The following is a 26285-nucleotide window of genomic DNA, read 5'->3' on the forward strand; positions in this document are numbered from 1 at the left end:
AAGCGACAGCATTAATTTGCTCTGTTCCTTCTTAAGTATGAGATCTAATTATATACGCATTAGCATACATCAGTATGCTTACTAGATCACGTGATTCGCAACAATAGACACAATTAACCAAGTCGAATGAACTTACCCCAGTGGCTTAGAGTAGCGTATCAGGCTTGCAACACAATGTCTTTGGTTCGATTCCCGAGCAATTACCCCAGCTTTCTTTTGAGCGTAATTAATTTAAATTCTCTCTTAATTACATTTCAGCCATACTACAACGTAATAGTCACAATTAAACTGCAGTGTAAATGAATCTCATTTTGCAGCTCAAGGTATGACGTCACATCCCTCTCAAGCAATTCTGAATTAGTGTAAGAACGCTCACGGCGTTTCCTCCTAACGTTCACTCTAAGCTGTCGCTAAAATAATCCTTAATAATCATAGCTAAAACTCGAAATCTCTCCCTGGGCTCACCTTTTCGTGGCGCGTTAACATTCCCGGTCATAGTTGTATATATTAATGCGAAACCATTATATGGCTCAGTTTTCTGGGCCAAACTTGCCTGCAAAATGTTTTCTATCGATGACATCACTCCAAGTGAGTCAATGTGTAAAAGATGAATAATAATGAGTCATAAATTTATGGCATTATATGCCGTGATGAATGATGTGGTCACTCCATTAATGAGTAAACCAATTGGTGTAATTAAAGAAAAAATGTTTATTAGTTAACGAAATTAAAAACGATGACGCCGTCACTAATTTATTGTGGAAAGAGACGCACGGCGCAAAATTGCGTCCTTTGCTGAAAGCGACGACACTGCTTTGAGCAACAGATATCGAAGGTGCAGATGAAATCGCAGCCATGACATCACTCATCATGATACTGCCATAACTTCAAAATGATAGTAATACTGCCACCGCCTTAATGTGGTGGCAGTATTCCTGAAAACATTCACCACAATTTTGAACAACCGTTAATCGAACAGTTTTTTTTATGGTGTCAGCATTTCTCTTTGCATATAGCTTACATGCTTCAGACAAGTTGGAGGCTATCTTGCGACTAGAGTTCGGACCGATGACATATGCACCTTCATTTGCATGTTTCTGATAATTGCGGTAGGGCTTCCGAGAGAGAAAAAAACCATTATTGTTGGAGAGGAATTTGGGGCACGCCCTTGGGTCCCCGCACAAGCCCATTGCACTACAGCGTTTATGTCCTTAAGGTTCATAGCACTGGCAACCCGGCCAGCGGCAGTGGTCAGCACGGCCTGGTCCTCCGTGCGCCGCAGGCTCTCCCAGTTCTCCCAGGTCTTGAGGTTCTCAAGGCCGCGCGGGGGAGGGTTCGCCGGACAGGGGGAGAGAATGTGGAGGGAAGAGGCTAAGGCTTCTAGGGCACTGGGCAAAGGCAAGAGTGGTTATGAATAATGATAGTGGGCTAGGGCCAGGAGTGAATGCGTGTCTGTAGTTTGCACCAGAGTTCTACGTGTTTTTATCTAGGGAGGGGAGGGCAATGAGCACACTAAATTCACAGTACACTGTACTGATGGGCGATTCCTATGCGAAGGTGCTCAAGATGCAGGCTGGCGACCATGTGGTAGGCGACTATGGGATGTGTTCTAGAAATTGCAGAAGAGGGTTGTTAGTAAAGTTCTAAGCTAGAATTAATCTACGGATCATGAATACCTTCTTCCGCAAAAGGGAGAACAGGTCAGGAGCGTAAATTGCTGGGCTAGTTGGTTCATAATGTTGTCAGGGTGGAACCAGCGGAACACAGACGCAGGACAAGAAAAGGAGGTACACACACCACACCGCTGGACTTGCAACTGATTTATTTCGAAGAAAACCACCACATTTAAAGGATTCCCTGCGCAAGCGCACACTCTGGATGAAGGGAACTGTAGTAAGATAAAAGAAAGTTATATTCTTTATCCGTGATAAAAACCGAGGGATCGCTGACACACTTTTCCTTGTTTTTCCTGATTAGAAACGCTTCAAGAATTTCACGCTCTCGTCTTGTTCTCCCCCGACCGATAATGCTCGTGCGGTGAAGCAAAGGAGAACATCCCTCGCATACCTTAACATGCAAGGCTAAATTGCTGCCAGTGCCTGAATTGAACGTTGTTCGGTGCTGCCTCAGACGTTCATTGATGCACCCTCCGGTTTGCCCGATGTAGGTTTTCCCACAGGACAATGGGAAGCAATATACCACCCCTACTTCACACGAAGTGAACCTCGTCTGGTGCTTGGTTTTACAGGTCCCCTTTTTCTGCGGACCACCAGACGTACGGGCGCACAAACCCGATAGTTTCCGGGGGGCAGAAAAAACCGCAGTGACACCGAATTTTTGTGCCACTTTTTTTAGACCATGCGATGTCTTGTGGCAGTAAGGAAGCACTTCAATCTTCTTCCTGTTCTCTTGCGATGGACTAGCAGACTTAGCCGACAGTTTCTTCATCTTATTCCCCAGTGATTCAGCCACTGCAAGCAAAACCGACGAGGGAAACCCAGAATCTGACAACCGCGCGACCTGCTCGGCCAGACTTTGCTGCATGACATGTGGGCAACTTTTCTTGAGAGCGTTCGAAAAACACAAATTTGCGATGCTGCGCTTCACCAGCTTCGAATGCGCCGATTCATATGGCAAAAGCGACTTTTTAGTCCTGGGTGAATATTTCCTATAGTCGCTTTTGCCATATGAATCGGCGCATTCGAAGCTGGTGAAGCGCAGCATCGCAAATTTGTGTTTTTCGAACGCTCTCAAGAAAAGTTGCCCACATGTCATGCAGCAAAGTCTGGCCGAGCAGGTCGCGCGGTTGTCAGATTCTGGGTTTCCCTCGTCGGTTTTGCTTGCAGTGGCTGAATCACTGGGGAATAAGATGAAGAAACTGTCGGCTAAGTCTGCTAGTCCATCGCAAGAGAACAGGAAGAAGATTGAAGTGCTTCCTTACTGCCACAAGACATCGCATGGTCTAAAAAATGTGGCACAAAAATTCGGTGTCACTGCGGTTTTTTCTGCCCCCCGGAAACTATCGGGTTTGTGCTCCCGTACGTCTGGTGGTCCGCAGAAAAAGGGGACCTGTAAAACCAAGCACCAGACGAGGTTCACTTCGTGTGAAGTAGGGGTGGTATATTGCATCCCATTGTCCTGTGGGAAAACCTACATCGGGCAAACCGGAGGGTGCATCAATGAACGTCTGAGGCAGCACCGAACAACGTTCAATTCAGGCACTGGCAGCAATTTAGCCTTGCATGTTAAGGTATGCGAGGGATGTTCTCCTTTGCTTCACCGCACGAGCATTATCGGTCGGGGGAGAACAAGACGAGAGCGTGAAATTCTTGAAGCGTTTCTAATCAGGAAAAACAAGGAAAAGTGTGTCAGCGATCCCTCGGTTTTTATCACGGATAAAGAATATAACTTTCTTTTATCTTAATACAGTTGTTCTCTTCATCCAGAGTGTGCGCTTGCGCAGGGAATCCTTTAAATGTGGTGGTTTTCTTCGAAATAAATCAGTTGCAAGTCCAGCGGTGTGGTGTGTGTACCTCCTTTTCTTGTCCTGCGTCTGTGTTCCGCTGGTTCCACCCTGACAACAGGGAGAACAGGAAGTGGACCTGGAAGAGCCCCAATGTTGAAACTAAAAATGAATTTGGCTTCATACCACGCGCTGAACTTAGCATAGTTCAGGATGTAGACGTCCTCGGAAAAGTTCCTTGTAGGGGCCACAGAATGATAAGGCTTAGAATTATCTTAGGCTTGAAGAGAGAACGGAAGAAGAGAGTGAAGAGGAAGTCCACTAATGAGATAGCGGTAAGAAGGAAACTAGAGGAATTCAGGATATCTCTTCAGAAGAGTCATTCATCTTTAACTGAGAAAACGTTCCTAATGTTCATGCAATTAACGAAAATCTGACAGCTATCATTAAGGAGTGTGCAGTAGAAGTAGGCGGTAGGACAGTTCGACAAGTTACAGGAAAGCTATCTCATAGGACGCAAAATCTGAATAAAAACGCCAGAGCATGAGTGCGTCTAATCCTACACACAGTATAAAACTAGCATGGCTATCGAAGTTCATAAATAATAGCAACGTAGCCCACATAAATATTTTTATTATGAAGGGAATCGAGCATGCTCTAAAAAAGAGGTAGCCTAAAATCTGTGAACAGGAAACAAGGTATACGTAAAAATCGGATGAATGCGTTAAGAGACATGGAGGGCAGTGTCATTAGCAATATGGATAAGATAGTTAAAGAAGCCGAAGAGTTCTACAAAAATGTATGCAGTAGCCAATGTAATCGGAACGTTAATAAGAGTGACAGTGGCGCATCGCAATGCGTCATCCCGCCAGTAAGGAAATACGAACTAAAGAAATCCTTAGGGGCAATATAAAAGGGAAAAACAGCTGTTGAGCATCAGGTAACAGCAAATCTTTCGAAGGACGGAGGGCAGATGGTGCTAGAAAACTAGCCGCCTTCTATACGCAATTCCTTATGACGTCGACCGTACCAGAAGCTTGGAAGAACGCAAACATTATCTTATTTAAAAGAAAAGAGACACGAAGTGCTTGAAGAATTACAGACCAATCAGCTAACTGTCCGTTGCCTACAAGGTATTTACAAAGGTAAATACACTTTAATCAACCGAATGATCATACAGGTTTTCGTAAAGAATATTTCACAGTAGACCTTATTCACTGTATCAATTAGGCTATAGAGAAGTGCGCTGAATTATACCAACCCCTATTATACACTTCATTGATTTTGCGAATGCATTTGAGTCAGTGAGAGCCTCAGCGCTCATACAGGCATTGTCGAGTAAGGGTGTAGAAGTGCCTTATGTTAAAATACTGGACGATATATATAGCAACTGTACAGCTACGATATCTTCCAAAAAGTCAGCGATAAAATTCATATAAGGAAGGGCGTCAGGCAAGCAGACACGATCTCGCCGGTGCTGTTCACTGCCTGTTTAGAGGAGGTATTTTGAAGCCTGAACTGTAAACAGTTGGGGATAAGAGGTAATAGAGTAAACTTAAATAATCTGCGATTCGCTGATGAAATTGCCTTGCTAAATCACTCGTGAGGTGAATTGCACTTCATGATCAATGAGTTAGACTGGCAGAGCAGAACGGTGGGTCGAGAAATTAAGATGCACAAAACCAAAGTAATGTTCAACAGTCTAGCAAGGGAACAGCAGTCCACAATGTCTGACTCGGGCCACCTCGCTTGCGTGTGCTATGAGGGCCCTTTGGAACCCTAGCTCGCAGCTGGTGAGCCGGCTCTCCCATTGCTGCGCACTTGGTGTTGTATGTTTGTAGAATGTCTTGTTTCTCTCGTATTCCCATGTGATATGATATAGTAATGGCCTTGCTCCGCACCACGGGCATACGGCGCAATATTGTGTGGGGAACATCCTGCTTAGTATGTAAAGATTTGGAAAGGAACCCGTCTGCAGTCTATGCCAGCCTGCGGCTTCCTCCTTCGTCAACGTTTTGTGTGGTGGGGGTATTGGAATCTTAGCCCTCTATATATGTTTAGCAGCTCTAAATAACTGTCCTCGCAAGTAATCGGAGGCTCTCCCGGGGGGACTGAGGTGCCCGCTCGGATGGTGAAGCCTCGAGCTAAGCTGTCCGCCCCATCATTGGCCTGATCCCTGCGTGGCTTGGTATCCAGATTATGTTGTGTGTAGGTTGTCCTTCATAGAGCGGTGCTCTACTTAAGATCTTGAGTGCCGTGCTGCTTATTCTACCCCTTATATAGTTTCGGCACGCCTCTTGTGAGTCTGTTAGGATGTTGAGGGATTTTCCTATCCTGTATCCTTCCCCTGCTGCCAGTGCGACAGCTATTTCCTCTGCTTCTGTTATGTCTGATTCCGCTGCCGTGAGACTCGTGTTTAGTTTGCTTTGATTATTAGGAACTACCGCTACTGCGTGTTTACTGTGTTCTTTTGGATAGAGGGAAGCATCTGTGTAGACTGTGTTTTTTCTCTGCTCCATCGTTTTTTCTTAGAATTCTGCCCTAGCCTGTCTCTTACTGCTATGGAGATTGGGGTCCATATTGCGGGGGACAGGTTGTATGCGTAGTTTCTTCCTTAGCAGGTCCGGTATTATTGCCCTACTACTTTGCGGTTTTTCTATTTCCCAACCCAGCTTTGTCAGGAGCGCCCTTCCTGTTGTTGTGTTACTGAGCCTTCGCGCTTGTGCCTTGAGCTGGCATTCTTTTAGTTCTTCAAACGTGTTGCTGATTCCCAGCTGCATCAGCTTGTAATTGGCTGTGTTTCTTGGGAGATGAAGGGCTGTTTTGTATGCTTTCCGAAGGATTGCTTCGGCTTGTTCTGTTTCGGCTTTGATGGTTACATGGTACGGCAGGGAGTATGTGACCCGGCTGACCACGAGACTGTTGACCAGCCTGAGGGTATCTTCCTCTTTCCCCATGTAGAAATTCGCCGAACTCAACAGCAGGAAGGAAGCGCGAGCACAACAATGGGCTGGAGGTACATGCTCTGGGTAATACCGTGGCGGATTTTTCAATTATTAGTCAAACACTGGCTGACAGGCTGCGCAAAGTATAAATCGAATGGATTGGGCCAGTAATTAGAAGTGCTGGGGATCAGCTACTGGCACCGACTGGGAAGTGCTATGCCCGGATAGGAATAGGAAACTCTGTGTTCGTTCGCAGCTCCATTATTCTCCCTGACTGCTGCGAATACCTCATTTTGGGCATGGACTTTCTGCGCCTTCATGGGGCTGTAATAAGCTTTCGGGACAACGTCGTTGCCTTCACCAAAAATCATGAAGACCTTGGTTATGCGGAAGTACCACTGATGCCCTTACACGTAACAATGAGGCGGTGACATTACCTCTGCTATCATGCTTTCTTTTTGAAGTGAAGTTCGACGTCGCGCATAACGGTGATGGCGTCGCCGAACGGGCAGTCACCCTTGTACTCAGCCTAGGTGTTTCTATAGTTCGAGGGCTAGTCAGTTTGGTCAATGAGCACACCGAAGTGCTGCTGACAAACTTCAGTGACGAGCGTCAGCAAATTCCGAAATTCACAACTTTGTATTTTTCGACAGCCTCCCAAGTGGCAGGACTGTTTTATGCTGCAACAGGAAGGATCAGTGAGCGAGGAGCCCGCACTCGACGTCGATGTGAGCCAAAATTTGTCGTCTTCAGAACAGGAACGTCTTTTGGATCTCATAGCTCACTTTCGAGACTGTTTTGCTTCAGAATCGGGGGTCGGCTAAACGCCTTTGACCAAACATAGAATTATCACTGATGACGCGATTCCCCGATTCGACAAAATCCTTACTGTGTGGCTGCGAAAGAGCGCCTAGCCGTTTAGTGTCACGTGGCCGAAATGCTTAGAGACGACATTATCCAGCCGTCACAGAGTCCCTGGGCTTCGTTCGTGGTACTTGTTAAAAAAAAGGACGGCAGCTTACGATTAGGCATTGACTACCGCAAGCTCAACAAAGTGATCAAAAAAGACGTGTACCCTCTCCCTCGCATTGATGATTCCCTTGATAGGCTACGAAATGCACGTTAACTTCTCATCAATGGATTTGAAAAGTGGATATTGGCAAACTGACGTAGATGAGAGAGATCGATAGAAGACAGCATTCGTCACTCCCGACGGATTGTATGAGTTTAAGGTTCTTCCATTCGGTTTATGCTCGGAACCAGCAACATTTCAGAGGCTGATGGACACTGTGCTCTCAGGACTCAAGTGGCAAACATGCCCGGTGTATCTTGACCACTTGATCGTGTTTTCGGCCACCTTCGAGGAGCATCTACGCCGCTTTCTAGCTATCTTTCAGGCCATACGATCTGCGGGTCTCACTATAAAACCAGAGAAATACCACTTCGGTTACGAGGAGCTGCAATTTTTAGGACACGTCGTTAGCCAAGAATGTGTCCGGCCTGATCCCGAAAAGCTCTCCGCAGTCGCCAAGTTCCCTACACCTACGGACAAAAAGAAGATGCGGCGCTTCCTGGGGCTTTGCAGCCTATTACCGTCGATTTATTGCTGGCTTCTCACGAATCGCTTGGCCATTAACTTCAGTAACGCATTGACAACGCTGTCGTTCGCTGGGGTAAAGAAGAGCAGCAAGCTTTTAATGAACTCCGGAGACGTCTACAGACGCCACCTCTCCTGGCGCACTTTGATGAAGGCGCCCCAACTCTGCTTCATACCGATGCGAGCAATGTGGGTTTAGGTGCTGCATTAGTGTAGCGCCAGGATGGTGTAGAAAAAGTGATTGCTTAGCCAGCAGGACCCTGTCTAAAGCAGAAGCGAACTATTCGACAACAGAAAAAGGATACCTTGCAGTGGTATGGGCGGTTATGAAATTCCGCCCTTACTTTTACGCTCGCCCCTTTCAAGTCATTAGCGACCATCACTCTCTCCGTTGGCTGATGAACTTGAAGGACCCTTCAGGTAGACTCGTGCGTTGGAGCCTTCGGTTGCAAGAGTTCCACATGACGATTATGTACAAATCCGGAAAGAAGCAAGCGGATGCTGACTGCCTTTCGCGAGCACCGATCCAACTCTCCACCATGACTGGTGAAGACACTGCTTTTTTAGGAGTCATCGATGGCGCAACTCCTTCCCAACAGCAGAGAGGACCAGGAATTGTTTCCTCTTATTGATTTCTTGGAGAAGCGAACTACGGCTGTGTCTAAGATTTTTGCACGCAGCCTCTCTTCTTTCTTTCTTCGCGGCTAGGTAATTTACAAGAAGAACTTCCGTCCTGGGAGAAACAGTCATCTACTCGTCGTCCCAACAGGTCCCCGCGCGGATGTCTTGCAAGCCTGCCACGACAAGCCAACCGCCGGCCATTTAGGCTATACCCACACGTTAGAGTGAGCATAACGCGGATACTACTGTCCGAAACTGCCGGCGACAGTTAAGCACTATGTGCGAACGTGTGTAGACTGCCAGCGTCGTAAACCACCTCCTGAAAGACCAGCCTGCCCACTCCACCCTCTTGAAGTGCCAAACACACCTTTCAAGCAAATTGGCATGGACCTCCTCAGACCATTTCCGACGTCTACTGCCGGGAATGAATAGATAATTGTCGCCACTGATTATCTAACTCACTACGCGGAGACAAAGGCTCTGCCCAGGGGTACCGCCGCCGAAGCAGCTCGGTTCTTCGTTGTGAACGTTGTCCTCAGACATGGCGCACCAGCACTCATTATAACTGACCGAGGAATTCCATTTACGGCCGAGCTTTTGGAAACCGTTCTCCGTCTCAGCAGTACCAGTCATCGTAAAACGACGGCCTGTCACCCTCAAACCAATGGATTGACGGAACGCCTCAATAAGACCATCGCATACCTGCTCTGAATGTACGTCGACGTGGACTACAAGAATTGGAACAAAATTCTTCCCTACGTCACGTTCGCCTACAATATGGCACAAAAAGACACCACTCGAATGACGCCTTTCAGCTTTCTTCATGGGCGACCAGTGACAACTACGCTGGATGCCAGGTTGCTCCCGAATGCTGACGGCGAAGATGTCGATCAGGACACCGAGGAATTCGCACAGCGCGTAGAGGATTCTCGCCAACTAGCGTTTCTGCGCATCAGAACTCAACAGGAGTATGATGCACGACGCTACAATCTTCGCCACAGATATGTCATATATGAAGCTGGCGACAAGGTGTGGCTCTGGACCCCTATTCGCCGCCGTGGGCTCTCCTTAATACTACTACGGCGATATTTCGGGCCGTATGTTGTGCTGAGAAGTTTAGCCGACGTAACGTATGAGGGGGTGCCAGTCGGGTTATCGACATCCAAGAAACGCCAGCAACAAGTCGACGTCGTCCATGTTGTAAGTATGAAGCCATACTACACGGACCGATCTTGACCTCCTACTTCCATTTCTTATCAAGACGACGCTTCCTGAGGAGGGTGAAAACGCCGCATGCAAGAAGGCGCAATTTTTTAAACATCTTGCTTTCATCTAAATGGCATTAAATTGCTGACACAAGAGGGTATATATTTAATACAGTATCGGTGATAATTACAACTCTAATATTGCTCGTTGTATGCGGAGGTATGAAAACAAATCAGGTTCTAAACGATGCACAAACCGCGCAGATAATTTCAGAAATCAAATTGAAAAAGAATATTTTTTGGGGGGGGAAACGAAATGGAGCAATGTGAGTTGGGCGTCATTTACTTTTCTAAAACCAACTTTCATTTTCCTTCGCTTACGGCGCGGTGCGGGTGTCCGCCGAGATTTGTGAGAAAAGCGTGCTTTCCTCCATAAAATGAACCTTCTTTACGGCACGAATCAGGTGTCCACCGAGATATGCGAGACAGGCGTCATTTCCTTTCCTTAAAATCAACTTTATCTCACTTTCCGTCCCTCACGGAGTGATTCGGTTGTCCAGCGAGATATGAGACAGGCGAAATGTCTTTTCCTTTGAACCAATTTTCATTTCATTTCAAATCCCTTACGGGCGCTCCACCTGGTGGCCACACAGGCCCCACGTGCCCTGAACACACCTGTGGCAATCAAGTTCTCTCTCTCTCTCTCTCTTATGGGCGCGGTTCAGGTGTCCACCGAGATATGTGAGACGCGTCATTTCATTTACATGTAGCCACATTCAAGGTCAAACTTGCGGCTCCGCTGACTTTTGATAAACTTTCGTAGTGAAGCGTTTTGCTTCAAAAATGAGTTGGTTAATGAAAAGATAGGCGCGGCGCAGAACCGCGATGACGCACCGAAGCGATGACGCTGGTTTCAGCAAAATATATCCCGAGTGTAGATGAAATCCCACGGATGTCACAGGGTGACCTCAACGTGCTGGCAGCATTCCAAGAATACGTTCACCAAAATTTTGAGCATGCGGTCCTCGTACAGCATTCTCGCTAATACCACAGCATTTTTTTTTTCATATAGCATACAGATTTTAGTCAAGATAGAGGCGAACTTGCGACAGTGGTTGGGACCAGTGACACCTGCGTCTTCAATTGCATGCTTTCTCAGACTTGCGACGAGTTCGGAAAGATGACACATGCACCTTCAATTGCATGCATGAAGGCGCGGTTCAGGTGTCCACCGAGATTCTGAGATCTGAATGCTCCTCGAAATACATGCGTTCGCATTTTCTTCTCGAGACTGCACAGCTCAGTACAAATGCGCTAATACTGATGCTACTAGCAAGGGTGATGGCAGAACAAATATCTTGGCAAAAATAGATTCGTTGCAAGGCGACAGCGCAAATTTTGTCTTGTGGTGTCAAATGACGACACCAGGGAGGAGAGGATTCACTGCACAAGTAGAATAATGATCCCTTATTGTAAAAATTGTCAGGTTATAACAATATATTTCAATTTTTTGTTGGTTTTGTAGAAACGCAGAATCGTGAACGCTAACGATGCATTCTGGGAGGCTGGTGTCCCAAATAAACGAACTGGAATTGGCGATAATTTTCGGAGTGGGTTGAAATCTACGCTAGGTTATAGTTTGCCCTAGGTAAGATTAGCCATGCTTTTCCCTTTCGAGTGTTTGCATTTGAAAACGTTAATTCTGTATTGTGTGGCAATTTTTCTCACTTCGCAAGTAGCCAATTCCTAAAAGAAAGACCATATACTAGTTGTATTTTTATTCATATGTTTATTTCTATGCCTAGCTTGAGTGATCCGCCAGCATGGCACTTCTGGCAACATTGGGGCGAAGATATTGTGATGAGCGATAGCCACAAGATAGTGTGTGGCAAGTCATACTAATGATGATGTACATATGCTATTCCTAGCGTGAGCTGTTGTACGAAATCAATCCCACCAGGGCACAAATTGTAGCAATTGTACACGCTTCTTTACCCAAAATTTCTGCAGGTGGCAGCTTTCCAACCAGACATAGACAAATGCATTGCGAACGCAGCCACCGACGACATCAAGGTAAGCTTTAAGCCTGTGCGGCAATGTAGAATGCATGATGGGTGGTGTTTGGGTCAAGGGTGATTATTATCTCGGCAAGCCTTTTACACAGGCCGCCGTTTAACCTCTGTCGATGACAAAAAGCTCAATTAACCTGGTTGGTGTTCTGTAAAATTAAGTAGTTTTAGAATTTAAGTCAAGCACACTGCAACTTCAGAGCAGCAAAGCTACGGGCAAATCAAGCTGGCTCATAAGAAGGCCACTATTGGCCCCAGCAACCATTCTAAACCTCAGCGACTAAGGCTGAAGCAAGCCTCGACGCTATCCTGTCAAACTCTCCGTCCTCGATGTTATTATATTTATTGCCGTAGTCTTGTCGGCAAACCACAAAGAGTGTGCCAAGCTTTACATGCGCAGAAGCTCTTTAAAACGCAGTTTGTATTGCTTCTGGACAACAAAATGCTCCTATAAATTATCTTTTTGAAGAAAAAACTTAGAATGGCGTACATGAAACCGTGCTCATGCCTTCAAAAAGATGTACTGCTGGGTATGGACGCGAACCATTCTTGTAAAGGCATCGTTGCTGAAGGAAATAGGCCCGCACTTACTGTGTAGGCCACAGTGATGGAAAAAATTGGCGGTGGTTCAGCTCCGCTTAAACCTGTAGTGACGGGATAGCTACAGCTGGCAGATTGGAACTTGGTCACGTGACGAACCACGTAATAAGCCACTTCGCTACGTCGGCGGCAGCTGCTCCGCACCACGTGACCAACCACGTGACAGCGTGGCGGCGCAGCCACAGGGTGGCGGTGCCGCCACGCTCAAGGCTCGAAATGCTACCGGAACGTAGCTATCACTACAAAACGAAGCCTATGCCACTGGCGTCAGGTCCTCGCACAGTATCTTTTTCTTTGTTTCATACACTAGGCAATCCGTCATAACTAGCTTGACGCGCTCAATTCTGAGCGCTACAGCGATCGCGAAATATGAAGTTTTACGATGGCAGCTCCGTAGGCAAGCCACTCGTAATCCTGGTGCAAAAATAGGCGATTATGCCGGGCTTCCGAGCTGGCATTATGACCTCGTCTGTAAGCTCCTCGAAGTCCGGTGTTTTCACTTAACCCTGGGATTGCACATAGGGCAGAAGTTGTAAATGCGGATAATGAATCGGGATTCGTAAAGATCTGAGATTACCGCAAGACCTCGCACGTGAGGTTTACCAAAATAGCGACACGTCATTGCATTGGGAGAATAATATAACACAAGGTGAAAAAACGTCTTGTATGAGCTGGTGTACACACTTCCAATTTTTTTATCCTGAACGTGCGAGCCTCGACTGCCCGGCGCTGCTGCTCCGGAAGAAGGAGAGAAAAAAGCGTTAGAGGGCAAGGGCACTACCACAGTTCGCTTTTCTCGAGTAATCTTCGTCTGCTATAGCCTGTTCTGATTCGTGCGAAGCAACCCCTACCCATCATCGGCTCTTATGCACTGGAGCCCTCAGCTGGTGCGACGGATTGTTATTCGCTACTTGTATTGCGGGTGAAATATAAAAACATCTTGAGAAAACGAAGCAGCACGAAAAAATGGGGACGAAAAAGACACACATACGACAGGACGAATGCAGCATTCGTCCTGTCGTATGTGTGTCTTTTTCGTCCCCGTTTTTTCGTGCTGCTTCGTTTTCTCAAGATGGATGATTACCAACTGGCCCAAACTTCGGTGCTTTTGCGAAATATAAAAAGTACGCGCATTTGCGATAAACAGACTAGCATGCTAAAGAAACCGGTTGCAAGCGTTACTTACGGAAAGCTGACAAAAAAGCCACTCGATGTTGCCGCGCGAAACTTGTTAAAGCAAATGCTCTCGAGACGCAAGTCTGAAATTCAGCCGGGGCCTAGAGCCGTGCCTGGAACGCGATGCGCTTGCACCAATCCAGAGCCACAAACATGCTAAAGACAGAACAGGAAACAAAGGCTCTCAAAACTCGGCCACGAAAGTAGCTTCGCACGAAAGAGAACAGCCAAGCAGGCGGCGCCAGCTACAGCGTACAGCGGCATGGTCTGCGCACATGCTCGTTCCCTCTCCCGAATTCCGCTCTGCTTCGCCTCGGCGCTGCTGCACCGGACAGTGGACTCTCGCGCGTTCAGGTTGAAAAATGGGAAGGGTATACATTGACTAACGTATAGACAATAAGACTTAAGTTCGGCTGGGCAATGCGTCCATTATTGGAAGGGGTTTAATAGGTTCTTCGTTCCGAGAAGGAAGTACAGGTGGGAGAACAGAGTGTGATGATTGAAGGGCGGTCAGATGCGGAATGCTAACTTGTACAGGCATGGAGACTGCGACGAATGACGTCAGGAAAAGACTGGAATATTAAACATGATAACATTGGGGATTACGTGATAGGCCAGATCATCAGAATCAAATCTGAGTTTGTCGGAGGGGTAGTGAGATGGCGAATGTACCTTGAAAAGGCTGTTTTGGTAGGCACGGGAGATTGACAGGCTTAAAAAGAGGAATTCGTGTTCACTAAAACAGCGATAATCATATCTAGCAGGACGGCAGAATGAAATACAAGAGAAATTAAAGAAAGACAGAAACAAAATAAAGAGAGCAAGAATGAAATGATTTGTATTGGAGCAAAATTTCTTTGTGCCTGCAGTTGGGCGCTCGCGCGCCCCGACGAGGGCCTACGTCGTCTACGAGGTTGCCGTTACTCGGCACGGGTCTCTGCTCGCCGTTGCCGGCTCGCTGGGTCCCTGCCTTTCGAGCGCCCCGAGGACCTGCTGCACGGCCCATAGCTGTTGGTCTGGGTCGTTGCTCTTCGCGGCTGCCTCCAGCCGCGGCGGGATTGTTCTTGATCTTGCTTCCTTTGGATTTTTAATGCAGACCCACAAGATGTGCGTGTGATCTGCCGTCTCCCTCCGGCAGACTCTACACGTATCGGTCGGGTAGGTCTCGGGGTACATGCGATGCATCAGTCCCGGGCTCGGTAGCGATCCGGTCTGGAGCTGTCTCAGTAGTACCGCCTCCGCTCGACTCAGCCTCGGGTGCGGGGGTGGGAGAGTCCTGCGAGCCAGGCGGTAGGCCTTCGTGATTTCGCTGTTGTCCGTCATGCGGTCCTTGGCTCCGAACCACGTCGGACGGTGTGTTGCCGGGGCGCGGTTGGTTAGCGCTCGCGCCGTTGCGTGTGCCGTCTCATTGTGGTTCTCACTGCGTTCCGACGCGTCGCCCGCGAGCGCCGGAAACCACCACTTGATTCTTACTCTTGCAGTTTGGTCGCTTGTAGTAAGCGCTCGGCCTCCCTGCAGACTTGGCCTTTGGCGAAGTTTTGCACCGCCTGTCTCGAGTCACTCAGCACCGTGTAGCAGTCTGCGTCGGCGATGGCCAGGGCCATGGCCACCTCCTCTGCTTGTTCCGCTCCGGCGCTTTTCACGCTCGCTGCCGTCCTCGTGGCGCCGGTCGACGCCTCTATGACGACCGCTGCGAAGGCGCTCCGTTGGTATTAGGCCGCGTCCACGTACCGCGCGTGCTCGTCGTTGGCGTGCAGGTCGATGAGAGCCTTGGCCCTCGCCGCTCTTCTTCCCTTGTTAAACTCGGGGTTCATGTTCTTGAGTATGGGGTCGATTCTGGTCTGGCGTCGGACCTCTTCGGGGACGGGGAGTTTCATCTCCGCCTCGTTCGAGTGTCCTATTCCCAGGTCGTCCATTATCTTCCTGCCGGCTTTGGTCGTGGACAGCCACGCCAGTTGAGAGGTTCGTTGCGCTTCGGCTATTTCTTCGAGGGTGTTGTGCATCCCGAGTTGTAGGAGGCGAGTCGTGCTCGTGGACTCGAACAGGCCCAGCGCCGTCTTGTACGCTCTTCTGATGATTACATTGATTTTGTTGCGTTCGTGTTGCAGCCATCTGTGTTAGGCTGCAACGTACGCGACGTGGCTGATGATGGATTGAACGAGCCTGATTAGGCTCTCCTCTCTCATGCCAGCCTTCCGGGAAGTGACTCTAGAGGAGTCGCATAGCGTTGGCCGCTTTTGCCGTGAGACTGGCGATGGTTTCGTCGTTTCTTCCATGCTTTCCGATGACCATGCCTAGGATCCTGATTTTGCTGACCTCGGGGATCACGTTGCTGGATTTGGTTACGATTCTCATTTATTCGCATTCGTGTTGTCTGGTCTTGCCTCTTGTTCGTAGGTGGGAGTATGAGGAATCCGATTTTCTCGGCGAACATCTCAGTCCGGTGCCTTCCAGCTAGTCTTCTATCGCGTCCACGGTGTCTTGCAGCACGCCCTCAATCTGGGCGTCTCTGCCGCCGGTCACCCAAAGTGTGATATCCTCCGCGTAGATAGTGTGCCTGACGTCTTCGATGTCCGCGAGCTTCTCGGCCACACCGATCATTACCAGGTTGAACAGCGTCGGCGAAATGACCGATCCCTGCGGTGTGCCGGTGCTCCCGAGCTTCTTCTCTTGCGTTTGTAGGTCGCCTGCTCGTAACTCGGTGGTACTGTCCGTGAGGAAGTCCTTGATGTAGTTGTAGGATCTTTCGCCCATGTTAAGCTTAGAGACTTGGGACAGAATCGCCGAGTGTTTCACATTATCGAAGGCGCTCTTTAGGTCGAGCCCCAGGCTTGCCTTGTTGTCGCGGGTGCTGCCGCCATCGTCTACGATTTCGTATTTGAGCTGCAGCATCGCGTCCTGCGTGCTTAGGTGCTGTCTGAAGCCGATCACCGTGGCCGGGTACAGCCCTTCTCGTTCCAGGTAGTCTTGCCACCTGTTGAGCAGGACGTGCTCCAGCACCTTGCCCACGCAGGACGCGAGCGAGATGGGCCGGAGGTTGTGCGTGTCCGGTGGCTTCCCCGGCTTGGGTATCAGGATAGTCTTGACTGTCTTCCACTGCTTTGGTAGCGCGGCCGCTCTCCAGCACTTGTTGAAGTATTTTGCGAGGTTCTGAATCGAGCCGTCGTCGAGGTTCTTGAGTGCCTTGTTCGTGACGAGGTCCGGAACAGCTGCCGACCGGCTGTTGAGGTCGTATAGGGCCGCGCGGACCTCCTCGACGTCGATTTCAGGATCGAGCTTCGCGTTGGGTAGGCCGCCGTACGGCGCGTTTTGTTCGGTGGGTGTAGTGGGCAGGTATTTGTCATTGATGCGCCTGGTGACTTCGTCGGCGCCGATTACCGAGACCGCCCGATGTATGAGCTTGGCGAGTCTGTCCCTTTGGTGCGACTTGGTCTTGGTTTCGTCGAGCAGGTGCCGCAGCAGGTTCCACATCTCCCCGCTATGCATCTCGATTCACTGTTGCGTGCATAGCGCGCGGCAGTGCTCCTGGATCGCTCGGTTGACCTCCGCCACCTTCTTTCTGAGTCTGCGGTTAAGCCGTTGTTTTTTCTAACGACTGAGTATCGACTGCTTGGCTTCGATGAGATGCGCTAGCCGGCTGTCTACTTTATCAATCACCGCGTCCGTATCAATTTCTTTGGTCGCGTCGCGTACGCTCTTGGTGAGTTCGGGCGTCCACGACTCTGTCTTTGATCTCGTCGTCAGCGTCTGTCTTCTGGCTTCTGGCGTCTCGGAAGGCATCCCAGTCTATCCATCTGTGTGTTTTGATGCTGGTGTCGTTGTGTTCCGGTATGCTGATTTCTACGATGGTGTGGTCGCTGCCGAGGTCAGTTCCCGTGTTTCTACAGGTGATCGCGCCCCGGACGTCATTCTTGACGAACGTGAGGTCCGGAGTCGTGTCCCGGGACTCAGAGTTACCGATTCTCGTCGGATGCGTCGGGTCCGTGATGAGGGTGAAGTCGAGTTTCATGGCGTCTTGGTACAGGTCGCGGCCCTTTGCTGTGTACTTGTTGAGCCCCAGGCTGGGTACATAGTGTTGAAGTCGCCGCTGACGATCAGCGTGTTGCGGCCTGCTGCGGTGCTGGCCCTGTGCAGTATTGTTTTGAATCTGTTTTCTCTGCGATGGGTTGCTGTAGATGTTGAGCAGAAATATGCTTCCTTTTCTCTTCTTGCCCGGGATGATTTCGGTGAGTGTGTGCTCGATCTTGATATTGCTTTGCAGCTCGTGCTCAACGAATTTGAGTCCCTTTCTGACCAGGGTGCACAGGGCTCTCCGGTCGGGCTGGCCCTTGTGCACTCTGTAGCCGGGGAGGGAAGGTGCGTCGGTGAGTGTTTCTTGTAATAGAATCACGTCTGGCTTGCGCGCGGCATGTGCGATGTGCTGTTGGATGACTGCCTTCTTCCTTCCGAGGCCGCGACAGTTCCACTGCCACGCTGTTAAGCCTGCTGCTGTTGTTGCATTGGCGGCCATGATTGCGTTGGTGTGTTCGTGGTTCTCTGGTTGGGTGGATGTTGCGCGAAGAGGGGCGCAAACGTCGGGTGGCTCACAATCGGCTGTAGGGTCCTTTCGATATAGGCGAATCTGTTCGTGTTCTCGGCTTGGTAGGTCTCTATTGTTTGTTTCATTGCTGTCACCGCTGCGATGTTCGCCGTGATTGATTGTTCGAGTCTGGTGAATCTCGCTTCGAATTTGGCCTCGGGGTTGTCGATTCGATCGTTTTCTGTTTGCTTGCGCGTGGCCTCGACGGCTCTCTTCTTCAGTGCCGGTTCCTCTACGGCTGTCTCCTGGGTGTTCATGATTGTTTCGTCGGTCTTGCTTGTGCTTGGCGTGGGTCTCTGTAGAGGCTCGTGGTTGCATAGCAGCAACTTACGGATCTTGGCGATCTCTCTCGTGAGGCTGTTGATGGTCGTTCGCAACGCCTAGTTGTCTTGTCTTAAGGTCTCGTTGGCTTCTCGCACCTTGTTTATATCGTCTTTCTTCGTGGCTTCGGTGATTTTCTGCACATTACTTATATTGTTTCCTTTAGCTGCGTCGACCCAGCTGACTCGCTCACGTGATGGTGACCTTTTCCTACTGAGGCTTCTCTTGCAGCAGCTGCTGTCTCTGGATTTTGGCGCGCGGTTCTCTGATGGAGTCCTTGACTTTCACGCAGCTGGCGGCTTGTCGAGTGACGGGAAATCACTCTCCGATAGCAGCTTGCGTTCGGCCAGTCGGCGCTCCCATTGTCGCTTGCGCACTACGTAGGGGATCTTGTATTTCGCCTTGCACGTTCGGTCTCCGGTCATTTTGGGGTACAGCGATGGTCATCTTTGGGGTTGGCGAGTCCACAGGCCAGGCACGTCTTGATTGAGGGGGTCGGGCACACGTCCTTTCGGTGTCCCACTCTGCCGTACTGCTGGCAAACGTCGATCTGTTTTCTGTAGAGGCGGCACGGTATCAGGGTGACTCTGTATCCGACAAAGTTCGGTACCTTGGGTCCCTGGAACACCACAATCGCGGTGGTCGTGCTGCCGATCCTCTTTGCGCCCACTGCTAGCTGGTTTCTCTCGTTGACGAAGTTCCTATCTAGCTCGGCGGTGCTCGCGTCGATGGGGATGCCTCTGATGACGCCCTTTACGGTGTCGTGAGGAGCCGTGCGTTATGCGCTGACCTCGTAGGGTTTGCCTTGAATATAGATTTCCTAGATGTTAGCGTACCTTGCCGCGTTGTCTTCATTCGATGTACTGACGACCATGATGTTCTGTTGCGTGTTGGGGCAGATAGTGTTTGCGGCGCTTTCCTCGCTCGTGACCTTGCGCGGCAAGTATGGACGCAGCGACGGTGGTGGTGCCAGTCTTTACGATGTCCAGTCCCCCTCTGGGTCTGACGACTATCTTGCTCTCTTCCAGTTGCATGGCTGGCATGCGTGCTGCCTTGATGGCCGAGGCTCTGACGTTCTTGTTGAATTTCGATTTCGGGATTGTTTGACTCCCGCCGGGTCCGTCGGGCTTGCCGCTGTCGGGGGTTCGCTGGCGCAGCCTCGACATGCGTTCCCCCGCGAGCGTCCACCCGGTGTCGCTGTGGTATTCCTCTGGTGATATCTCTTTTCCTTGAACTTGAACGCACATCTGGTTGTCCACGATCATTGTTGTCGTAGCGGACGCCTCCATCTCGGAGCTGACGAGCGGCCGCCGCCGAGGAGTACGGCAGGCGGCGACCGGTGCGACGGTGTTGGGCCTAGCGTCCGTGGGACAAGCCTAGGCCTAGCACTCCTTCACACGGCGGCGGTAGAAAAAGTCACAAAATTTGGCAAAGAAAAACGCACCTCTAGGGTCAGCTGGTATCGGTCGATGCCGCTCGCCTTCACGGACACATTGGTGCAAGGAAAACTTTGTTTCGAGGTAATTAGCACTGCGTAATTGGTTAGCAATGACAGAAGCGATGTGCACACGTCTGCTCACCTCGGCGATCGCAGCGCCGCCAAATGAAATGAAAAAAATAGGGGAAAAGGAGTTGGTGCTGGAGCCAAGGGTCACTGAGAAATGATAGCAAAAGCGGTCGAACGGAAGATAAATGTATAACAGAATATTTAACATGAAAATATTTAAAGAAAACAGAATGTAACTAAGAAAAAGAAACAAAGAATAAAGCGAATACAGAAAAAGAAAAAAACAAAGAAATTGGTGGCTGACCAATTGGGAAGGTCACCGCACTCTAGTTTTCCTCTAGTGGTGTTGTGGTTTTCGAATTTGCGACCACCTTGAATAATATGCTCTTCAAAGGATCTTGGAAGGTGCGTTCCTGTCTCTGCATGATGGCCATTCAGTATCGAGTTCTCTGATTCTTCTCTTTCTCTCTACGTCATATTCGTTCTGGCAGAAGGAGCACTGAAGCATGCAAATAACCCATGTCAACGCGCATTTAAAGATATTTGTTAGATTGAACATGAAGATGATTCCCGTGCTTCCAATCGTAATGTCGATTTTTTAATGTCGGAAGGTCTTACATCTGTTTGCAGAGCTTTCACTTTAATACCTGCTTAATACGAGCGCACACATGACTCTGATAACTTGATTCGTAAAGGACATTTATTATTAAAAAAATACACGTACGAAAAATCGTGGATATTTGCAATATTTTATAATATACATAAGATAAAACACGGTTCTTCTGCTCTAAAGTAAAGTCAGCAACTGCGAGCGAATTGCATTTGTCAAACCTTTTTCCACATGCATGCGAACTGCGCCCAGAGATTGAGGCAATTAAAAAAGTTATTTTCGTGCTAGTTTTTGATCATTTGAGGACAATGAAAAGGACGTAAATGTAAGCTAGGGTTAAAGTGTATGCCTTACTGTGCGAACTGTGCCTGCAATTAAAACGAGGGCCATAAGTCATGCGATGGCAATGAGTTACTATATTTTCTATAGTAACTTCTGCTTCCTATTAGAAGAGGAACTATTTTGTCCACAAAGTGACACTCTCCTTATTTTCGTTTTTACATTTTATTACATAGAAGCAGTTTGAATAGCACGGGCGAAAAAGAAAGGCGAGAAGGAGGGGTGGGCGGAAAGCAGCGCTCAGAACTTTTCGGGGATGTTCTGAGACCGAAACTCCCCTGGCTAAACCCCTGCTACTTATTAAACTTGATGTCGCTGCTTTGTACAACATATTCGCAGTAATAAAATATCAGCGGCCTTTCTAACGGCCTAATTAGGAACACGCGACAACATAAAGATGCAGCGTAACTCTCACTACTAAAATGATTTCTCCGGATTAACCGTTATCACTTAGATCCCTCGCATTACCTTTAAGTATGTGGAACAACAATGGGCAATTCCGAGTTCACCGGTCTTTGCATATATAATAATAGAACTGGCCGCCTCGTGTTTTCCCTCTTCCTATAGATCTTACTTTCTGGCGTTACCTACCACCATAATTCAGAGTTACATAGGCACTTCCATTATGTAGGAACATGTGTCTGAGGAACTAATCGCGTTTGTCTAAACATAATTCATTTAGTTCTTGAATTCTGTTCACCTGTCAGCAGTCATGAACGCGTCAATTTCCTCGACGCGAATTTGTTTAGAAAATCAACATCTTAAAACTACATTTTACGGGAAACCTTAGATCGACAACAATGCTTAGGTTCCTGGAGTCATCATCAGACACACTTCGTAAAGTATAAAGGAAGGACAGGTAGCACTTCTATAGCACTCACTATACCATCTATTTAGCATCTTTAGCATCTATTTAGAAAAATCCAACACTTTACAAAGCCGTATATTAAAGAAAACCTGTACCCTTACTACCCGTTTATGGCTTTTCCTCATGCATGTGAACCTGCGCTGAGACGCAGAGGCACATACTTATGAGCAGACAGCCAGGAGCTAACTTAGAGCGTCCTGCTGCATTCATAACGAGATACTCGAGTCCACTTCCTAATCAACAATATTCTGTGGAACTATATTCTAACGCTACTAGCAAAGACAGTATCGTAGAAATAGTTCCAGAGGCATAAAGGCTGTCGATCAGAAGAAACACAAACCTCACGGACACCTAGGCACCCACTAGGCTGCATAAGCATCCCTGTCCCGATATCGCGGGCGGCTCGATGGTTGGTTGGTGCCGAAATGATAATCAGGCCAACCTGCGCACCCCGGGTTCGAATCCGACCGCGGCGGCTGCGTTTTTATGGAGGAGAAACGCTAAGGGGCCCGTGTGCTGTGCGATGTCAGTGCAGGTTAAAGATCCCCAGGTGGTCGAATTTATTCCGGAGCCCTCCACTACGGCACCTCTTCTTCCTTTCTTCTTTCACTCCCTCATTTATCCCTTCCGTTACGGCGCGGTTCAGGTGTCCAACGATATTTGAGACAGATACTGCGCCATTTCCTTTCCCCAGAAACCAATTATTATTATTTATTAACCTGCGCACCACTGAGCTCTGCGTAAGTTTGGAGGGAGAGGAGCGACAAACCACTCACCCCGCGTGCAAAAGATGAAATTCGACTACTGACCTGCGATACGGGCCACGCCTAATTAGCCGTTGACCGGAGGCATGAGGCGTACACAAGTTGCGTAACAAATGGCTTTACTTAAGGAAGGAACAATAACAAAATGTTGCACAACTAAATCCAAAGAAGTAACATACGTACACAGTAGCGACGGAATTAACAGGCACAAAATCAGTGGCAAGGCCGGGTCGCAGGGGGCGTCGGGCTGCGGTTGCTCGTCGCGAGGCTGATGGGGTCCTGCGGATACGGGTGAACTTGTGCTTTGCGTTTTCGGGTACGCCGTTGCCGCGCTCTACGCGTCAGACCACCGCTGACCACATTCCTGGCTGACTTCACTCACGACCGCACGCACCGAAATCTCCAGACCAACTGCCAGCTAACGATTTTCTCGCCGCCGCGTTCCCGTGAGAAACAAACACAAAAAAAACATTCTGGCTCCACGTACAGACAAGAGGCGAATTTTGAAATGAGTAAAAAACACAAATAAAAGCTCAAAGAGCAAGGCAAAAAAGCCCTATCCAAACGAGGGGAGTCGGAGGGGGTCAAGAAGGGTGCTGGGGCGTTCAACACGCCCCAGCATATTTCCCCAACGGGCAAGCGCTCTCTACCTACACGGCGAAAATGCTAGGAGAGGGCGGAGTGGCTTTTAGTGACCCCTCCAGAGTGGCGATGAGTCAACCGTCCCCAATCAGAGGGGAGGGGCAAAGTCGTCGCCAAGTCGGCGCCACCGCACCGCGACATGTTTCGGATAAACAGTGGCCCCTTGGCTACCACTGCCACAAAGCGAAAGACGGACAGGGCAGGCATGAACTTTGTGACAAGCGACCCATGAATGTAAGCTGGTACGTTTTACCCAGATGTTAGGCCTAGAAACATCTACACAGCGACAGGTCATAAGCACAGATATCGACTTCAACTTTGACGTATTGACTTCCTTTAGCAGGATGTCTTCTAAAGTCATCTACATGATTTAATGCTCCACATGCTTCAATGCTCCTGCTGTCTGATACAATATACCAGAAAGATCTGAAAATCGAATTGATATTATATTTATTTACTTCTTCCTTGTAGGGTTATAAGCAAAAGAGGTGCCGATAAAGCTCTCGGGTACGGCCTGATAAAGCCGCTGCCCCCTTTCGCTTGGAAGCGGCTTAGCAGTAAAGGTTTTATTGAAAAAGGAATTTAGGAGTTTAATATTAACTCATGATCAATATGATATAGACAAACGATCAACTAGACTGCACCTACAAGAGAAATAAAAGTTTTACAACACTCAGGCCATATTTACATTAACTAAACATAGGTATTGGCAACGAAGAGGAAGACTTGCAATTTAGCATACATTGCTCGAAACGAACTGTGGCAAACTGAAGAAGTCAAAATTATTGCACCTATATTATAAATTTGAGAGAGAGGAGGATTGCATAGCTGTTGCTAACTGCCTCAATTTATTCGAGACATGGGGCTCTCAAGGTTTCTGCATCCCCTGTCTTGTAACTTGATTCACTGGCATGAAGCACAGCAACGTAACGCCTGTATTTTTATTTATACTTGTTTCAAGGGTAAGCCGATTTCAAGCGGTATTTGTACAAGTTACACATATGTATCACCCACATAGCAGAAAAAATCTCCACTTTGTGATCCCCAGAAAAAAGTTCAATCTTGACGACGAAAATTTCTGGGCTAAACATCCACGAAGCGGTTCCTTTCACCAAGGGGCATGCATGGCTAAATTACTTTCGCAAAGTAATTAAAATAATTACTAAATGTTTCCAGGAAATCTCGCAGATGTAGTCAAATTAGATTGGAATTACTGCTCTCACAAAGTAATGACATTACATTACAATTACTTGCCAAAGTAATAAAAACATTTTTAAATTACTCATTATTTTTGACGCATTGTTCAAAATTCCTTCAAAATTTTAGAATTTCTTTGTTTTCAGCGCCACTTACCTTAAAATATGCGTCAAAAATTTTTCTCTTCGTTGAGGAAAGGTAGCCCCAGTTCATTGCACAGCTTCTTTGCTGACCTGGATGAGGTCAACTTAATCAAATCATGTATAATTGCTCGTATTACTTTTCAATATAAAGTTCATCGTTAAAAGTGTATTGGCGTGTGCCGCTCTTGATTTCGAAGAATTTGTCGTCCATGTAAACAGCGGGAGTGCATCTACTGCTTGTACTAACGCTCATCGTCCTAAACATGCATCGAGACTGAGACAAGCTGCCAATTCTGGTGGTTAACTGACTCGCTCTAGAGCCATGTTCGCACATGTAAACTGCACGTCGCGGTGACGCTGTCACATAAGTTCCCTTGAGATAAAAATAGGGTTTCAAACCCGGCGACAAAAGGTAGTTTTTCTGAAACTCACATCTAGGTTTGTTGGTAGTCAATTGAGACCATTTCAGTGTGGTGACGTGAAAATTATTCATATATATATATATATATATATATATATATATATATATATATATATATATATATATATATATATATACGAAGCTATCGAGATGAAAGTACTCTGTCAAGCGCTCGCAGTGCGTCTGTGCGTGGGTGCAACACGGCATACTATGGTCATGTATTTCTCTTAGTGGCCCTGCGGCGCGTCTATGTGCATGACCGTACGCAATGCTGGAAGATGCGTAGAACTCGCGTAGACTCTTTACCAAGGCAGTGCTGATACCCGTGGGCACAGCGCCCTTTCATGCACGCAAACCACTTCGCTGGAGACTGGAGTGCTGGCTGTTGCTGGCCGCACGTTTATCTTGCTTTCTAGACGCTCGACCCCACAAACGCGAGGCCATAGCTTGGCCGATACAAGGAGCAGGACGGGCACATTTTTCATCAAAAGGTAATTTCACTAGTAATAATACCTTTTCCCTGCAAATGATGCTTCTAAGTAATTGATTACAATACTAAAAAACCTGCCCAGAAAAGTAATATATTAATTTAAAACATACTGAGAAAAGTAATTTCATTGTAGTAATTTCATTACTATCTTGTCTGCAAATGGGAATATTTAAGTAGGAATAAAAGACAGTGGAATAAAGGGGTAATTTTAAATAACATGGAACATACCCAAACCGACTTCCTGGCCCTTTTATTTGAGCAAGCTTCCGCACGATATGGCTCACATGCTCCACAATGTGTTAACAACTCGTAGATAAATAAATTGTTGACGACATCTCTACCTCGTGAATGTAGTTTAACGTCGTGGCAGGACGCGATTGGTTTCTTCTCCAGACTTATTATAACAGATTGTGTTTTCTTCTGCTGTGTACGCATATGTTTAGAATCTCGACACTTTTTTCAGCGCATTCATGATATCATTCTTTTACTACATAGACAACTTGCAGTAAAAAGAGGCTTGTGCCATAATCTTAGATCTTGTGGTGTCCTTTCTTCGTTGTGTCCCGTTGTTTTATTGCGCTGTTCAAATATGAATTAGATAATAAGTTGAGCGATGGAGGGAATGTAATAATGATCATTACAGTACAATATGAAGCTAACGGCCCAATATACTGCCCTGTGGAACGCCAAAAATAATTGGTTTTAAAATAAAAATCTGAAACTATCTG

The 26285-nt window shown here is 47.9% G+C and overlaps 1 protein-coding gene and 2 pseudogenes across 1 annotated transcript in view; 1 reads left to right on the top strand and 2 right to left on the bottom strand.

Annotated features, from left to right (window-relative positions):
• LOC144095570 (uncharacterized) overlaps positions 1-26285 on the top strand; it is a 135471-nt gene that overhangs the window by 7677 nt on the left and 101509 nt on the right. The window contains exon 3 of the mRNA XM_077629259.1: positions 11842-11904. Coding sequence (XP_077485385.1) covers positions 11842-11904 — 63 coding nt within the window. The remainder of the gene's footprint in view (positions 1-11841; positions 11905-26285) is intronic.
• LOC144094416 (uncharacterized) lies at positions 14583-18186 on the bottom strand (annotated as a pseudogene).
• LOC144094417 (uncharacterized) lies at positions 18347-19823 on the bottom strand (annotated as a pseudogene).

The sequence above is a fragment of the Amblyomma americanum genome, chromosome 6 (assembly GCF_052857255.1).
Source record: "Amblyomma americanum isolate KBUSLIRL-KWMA chromosome 6, ASM5285725v1, whole genome shotgun sequence".
NCBI classification, from domain to species: domain Eukaryota; kingdom Metazoa; phylum Arthropoda; class Arachnida; order Ixodida; family Ixodidae; genus Amblyomma; species Amblyomma americanum.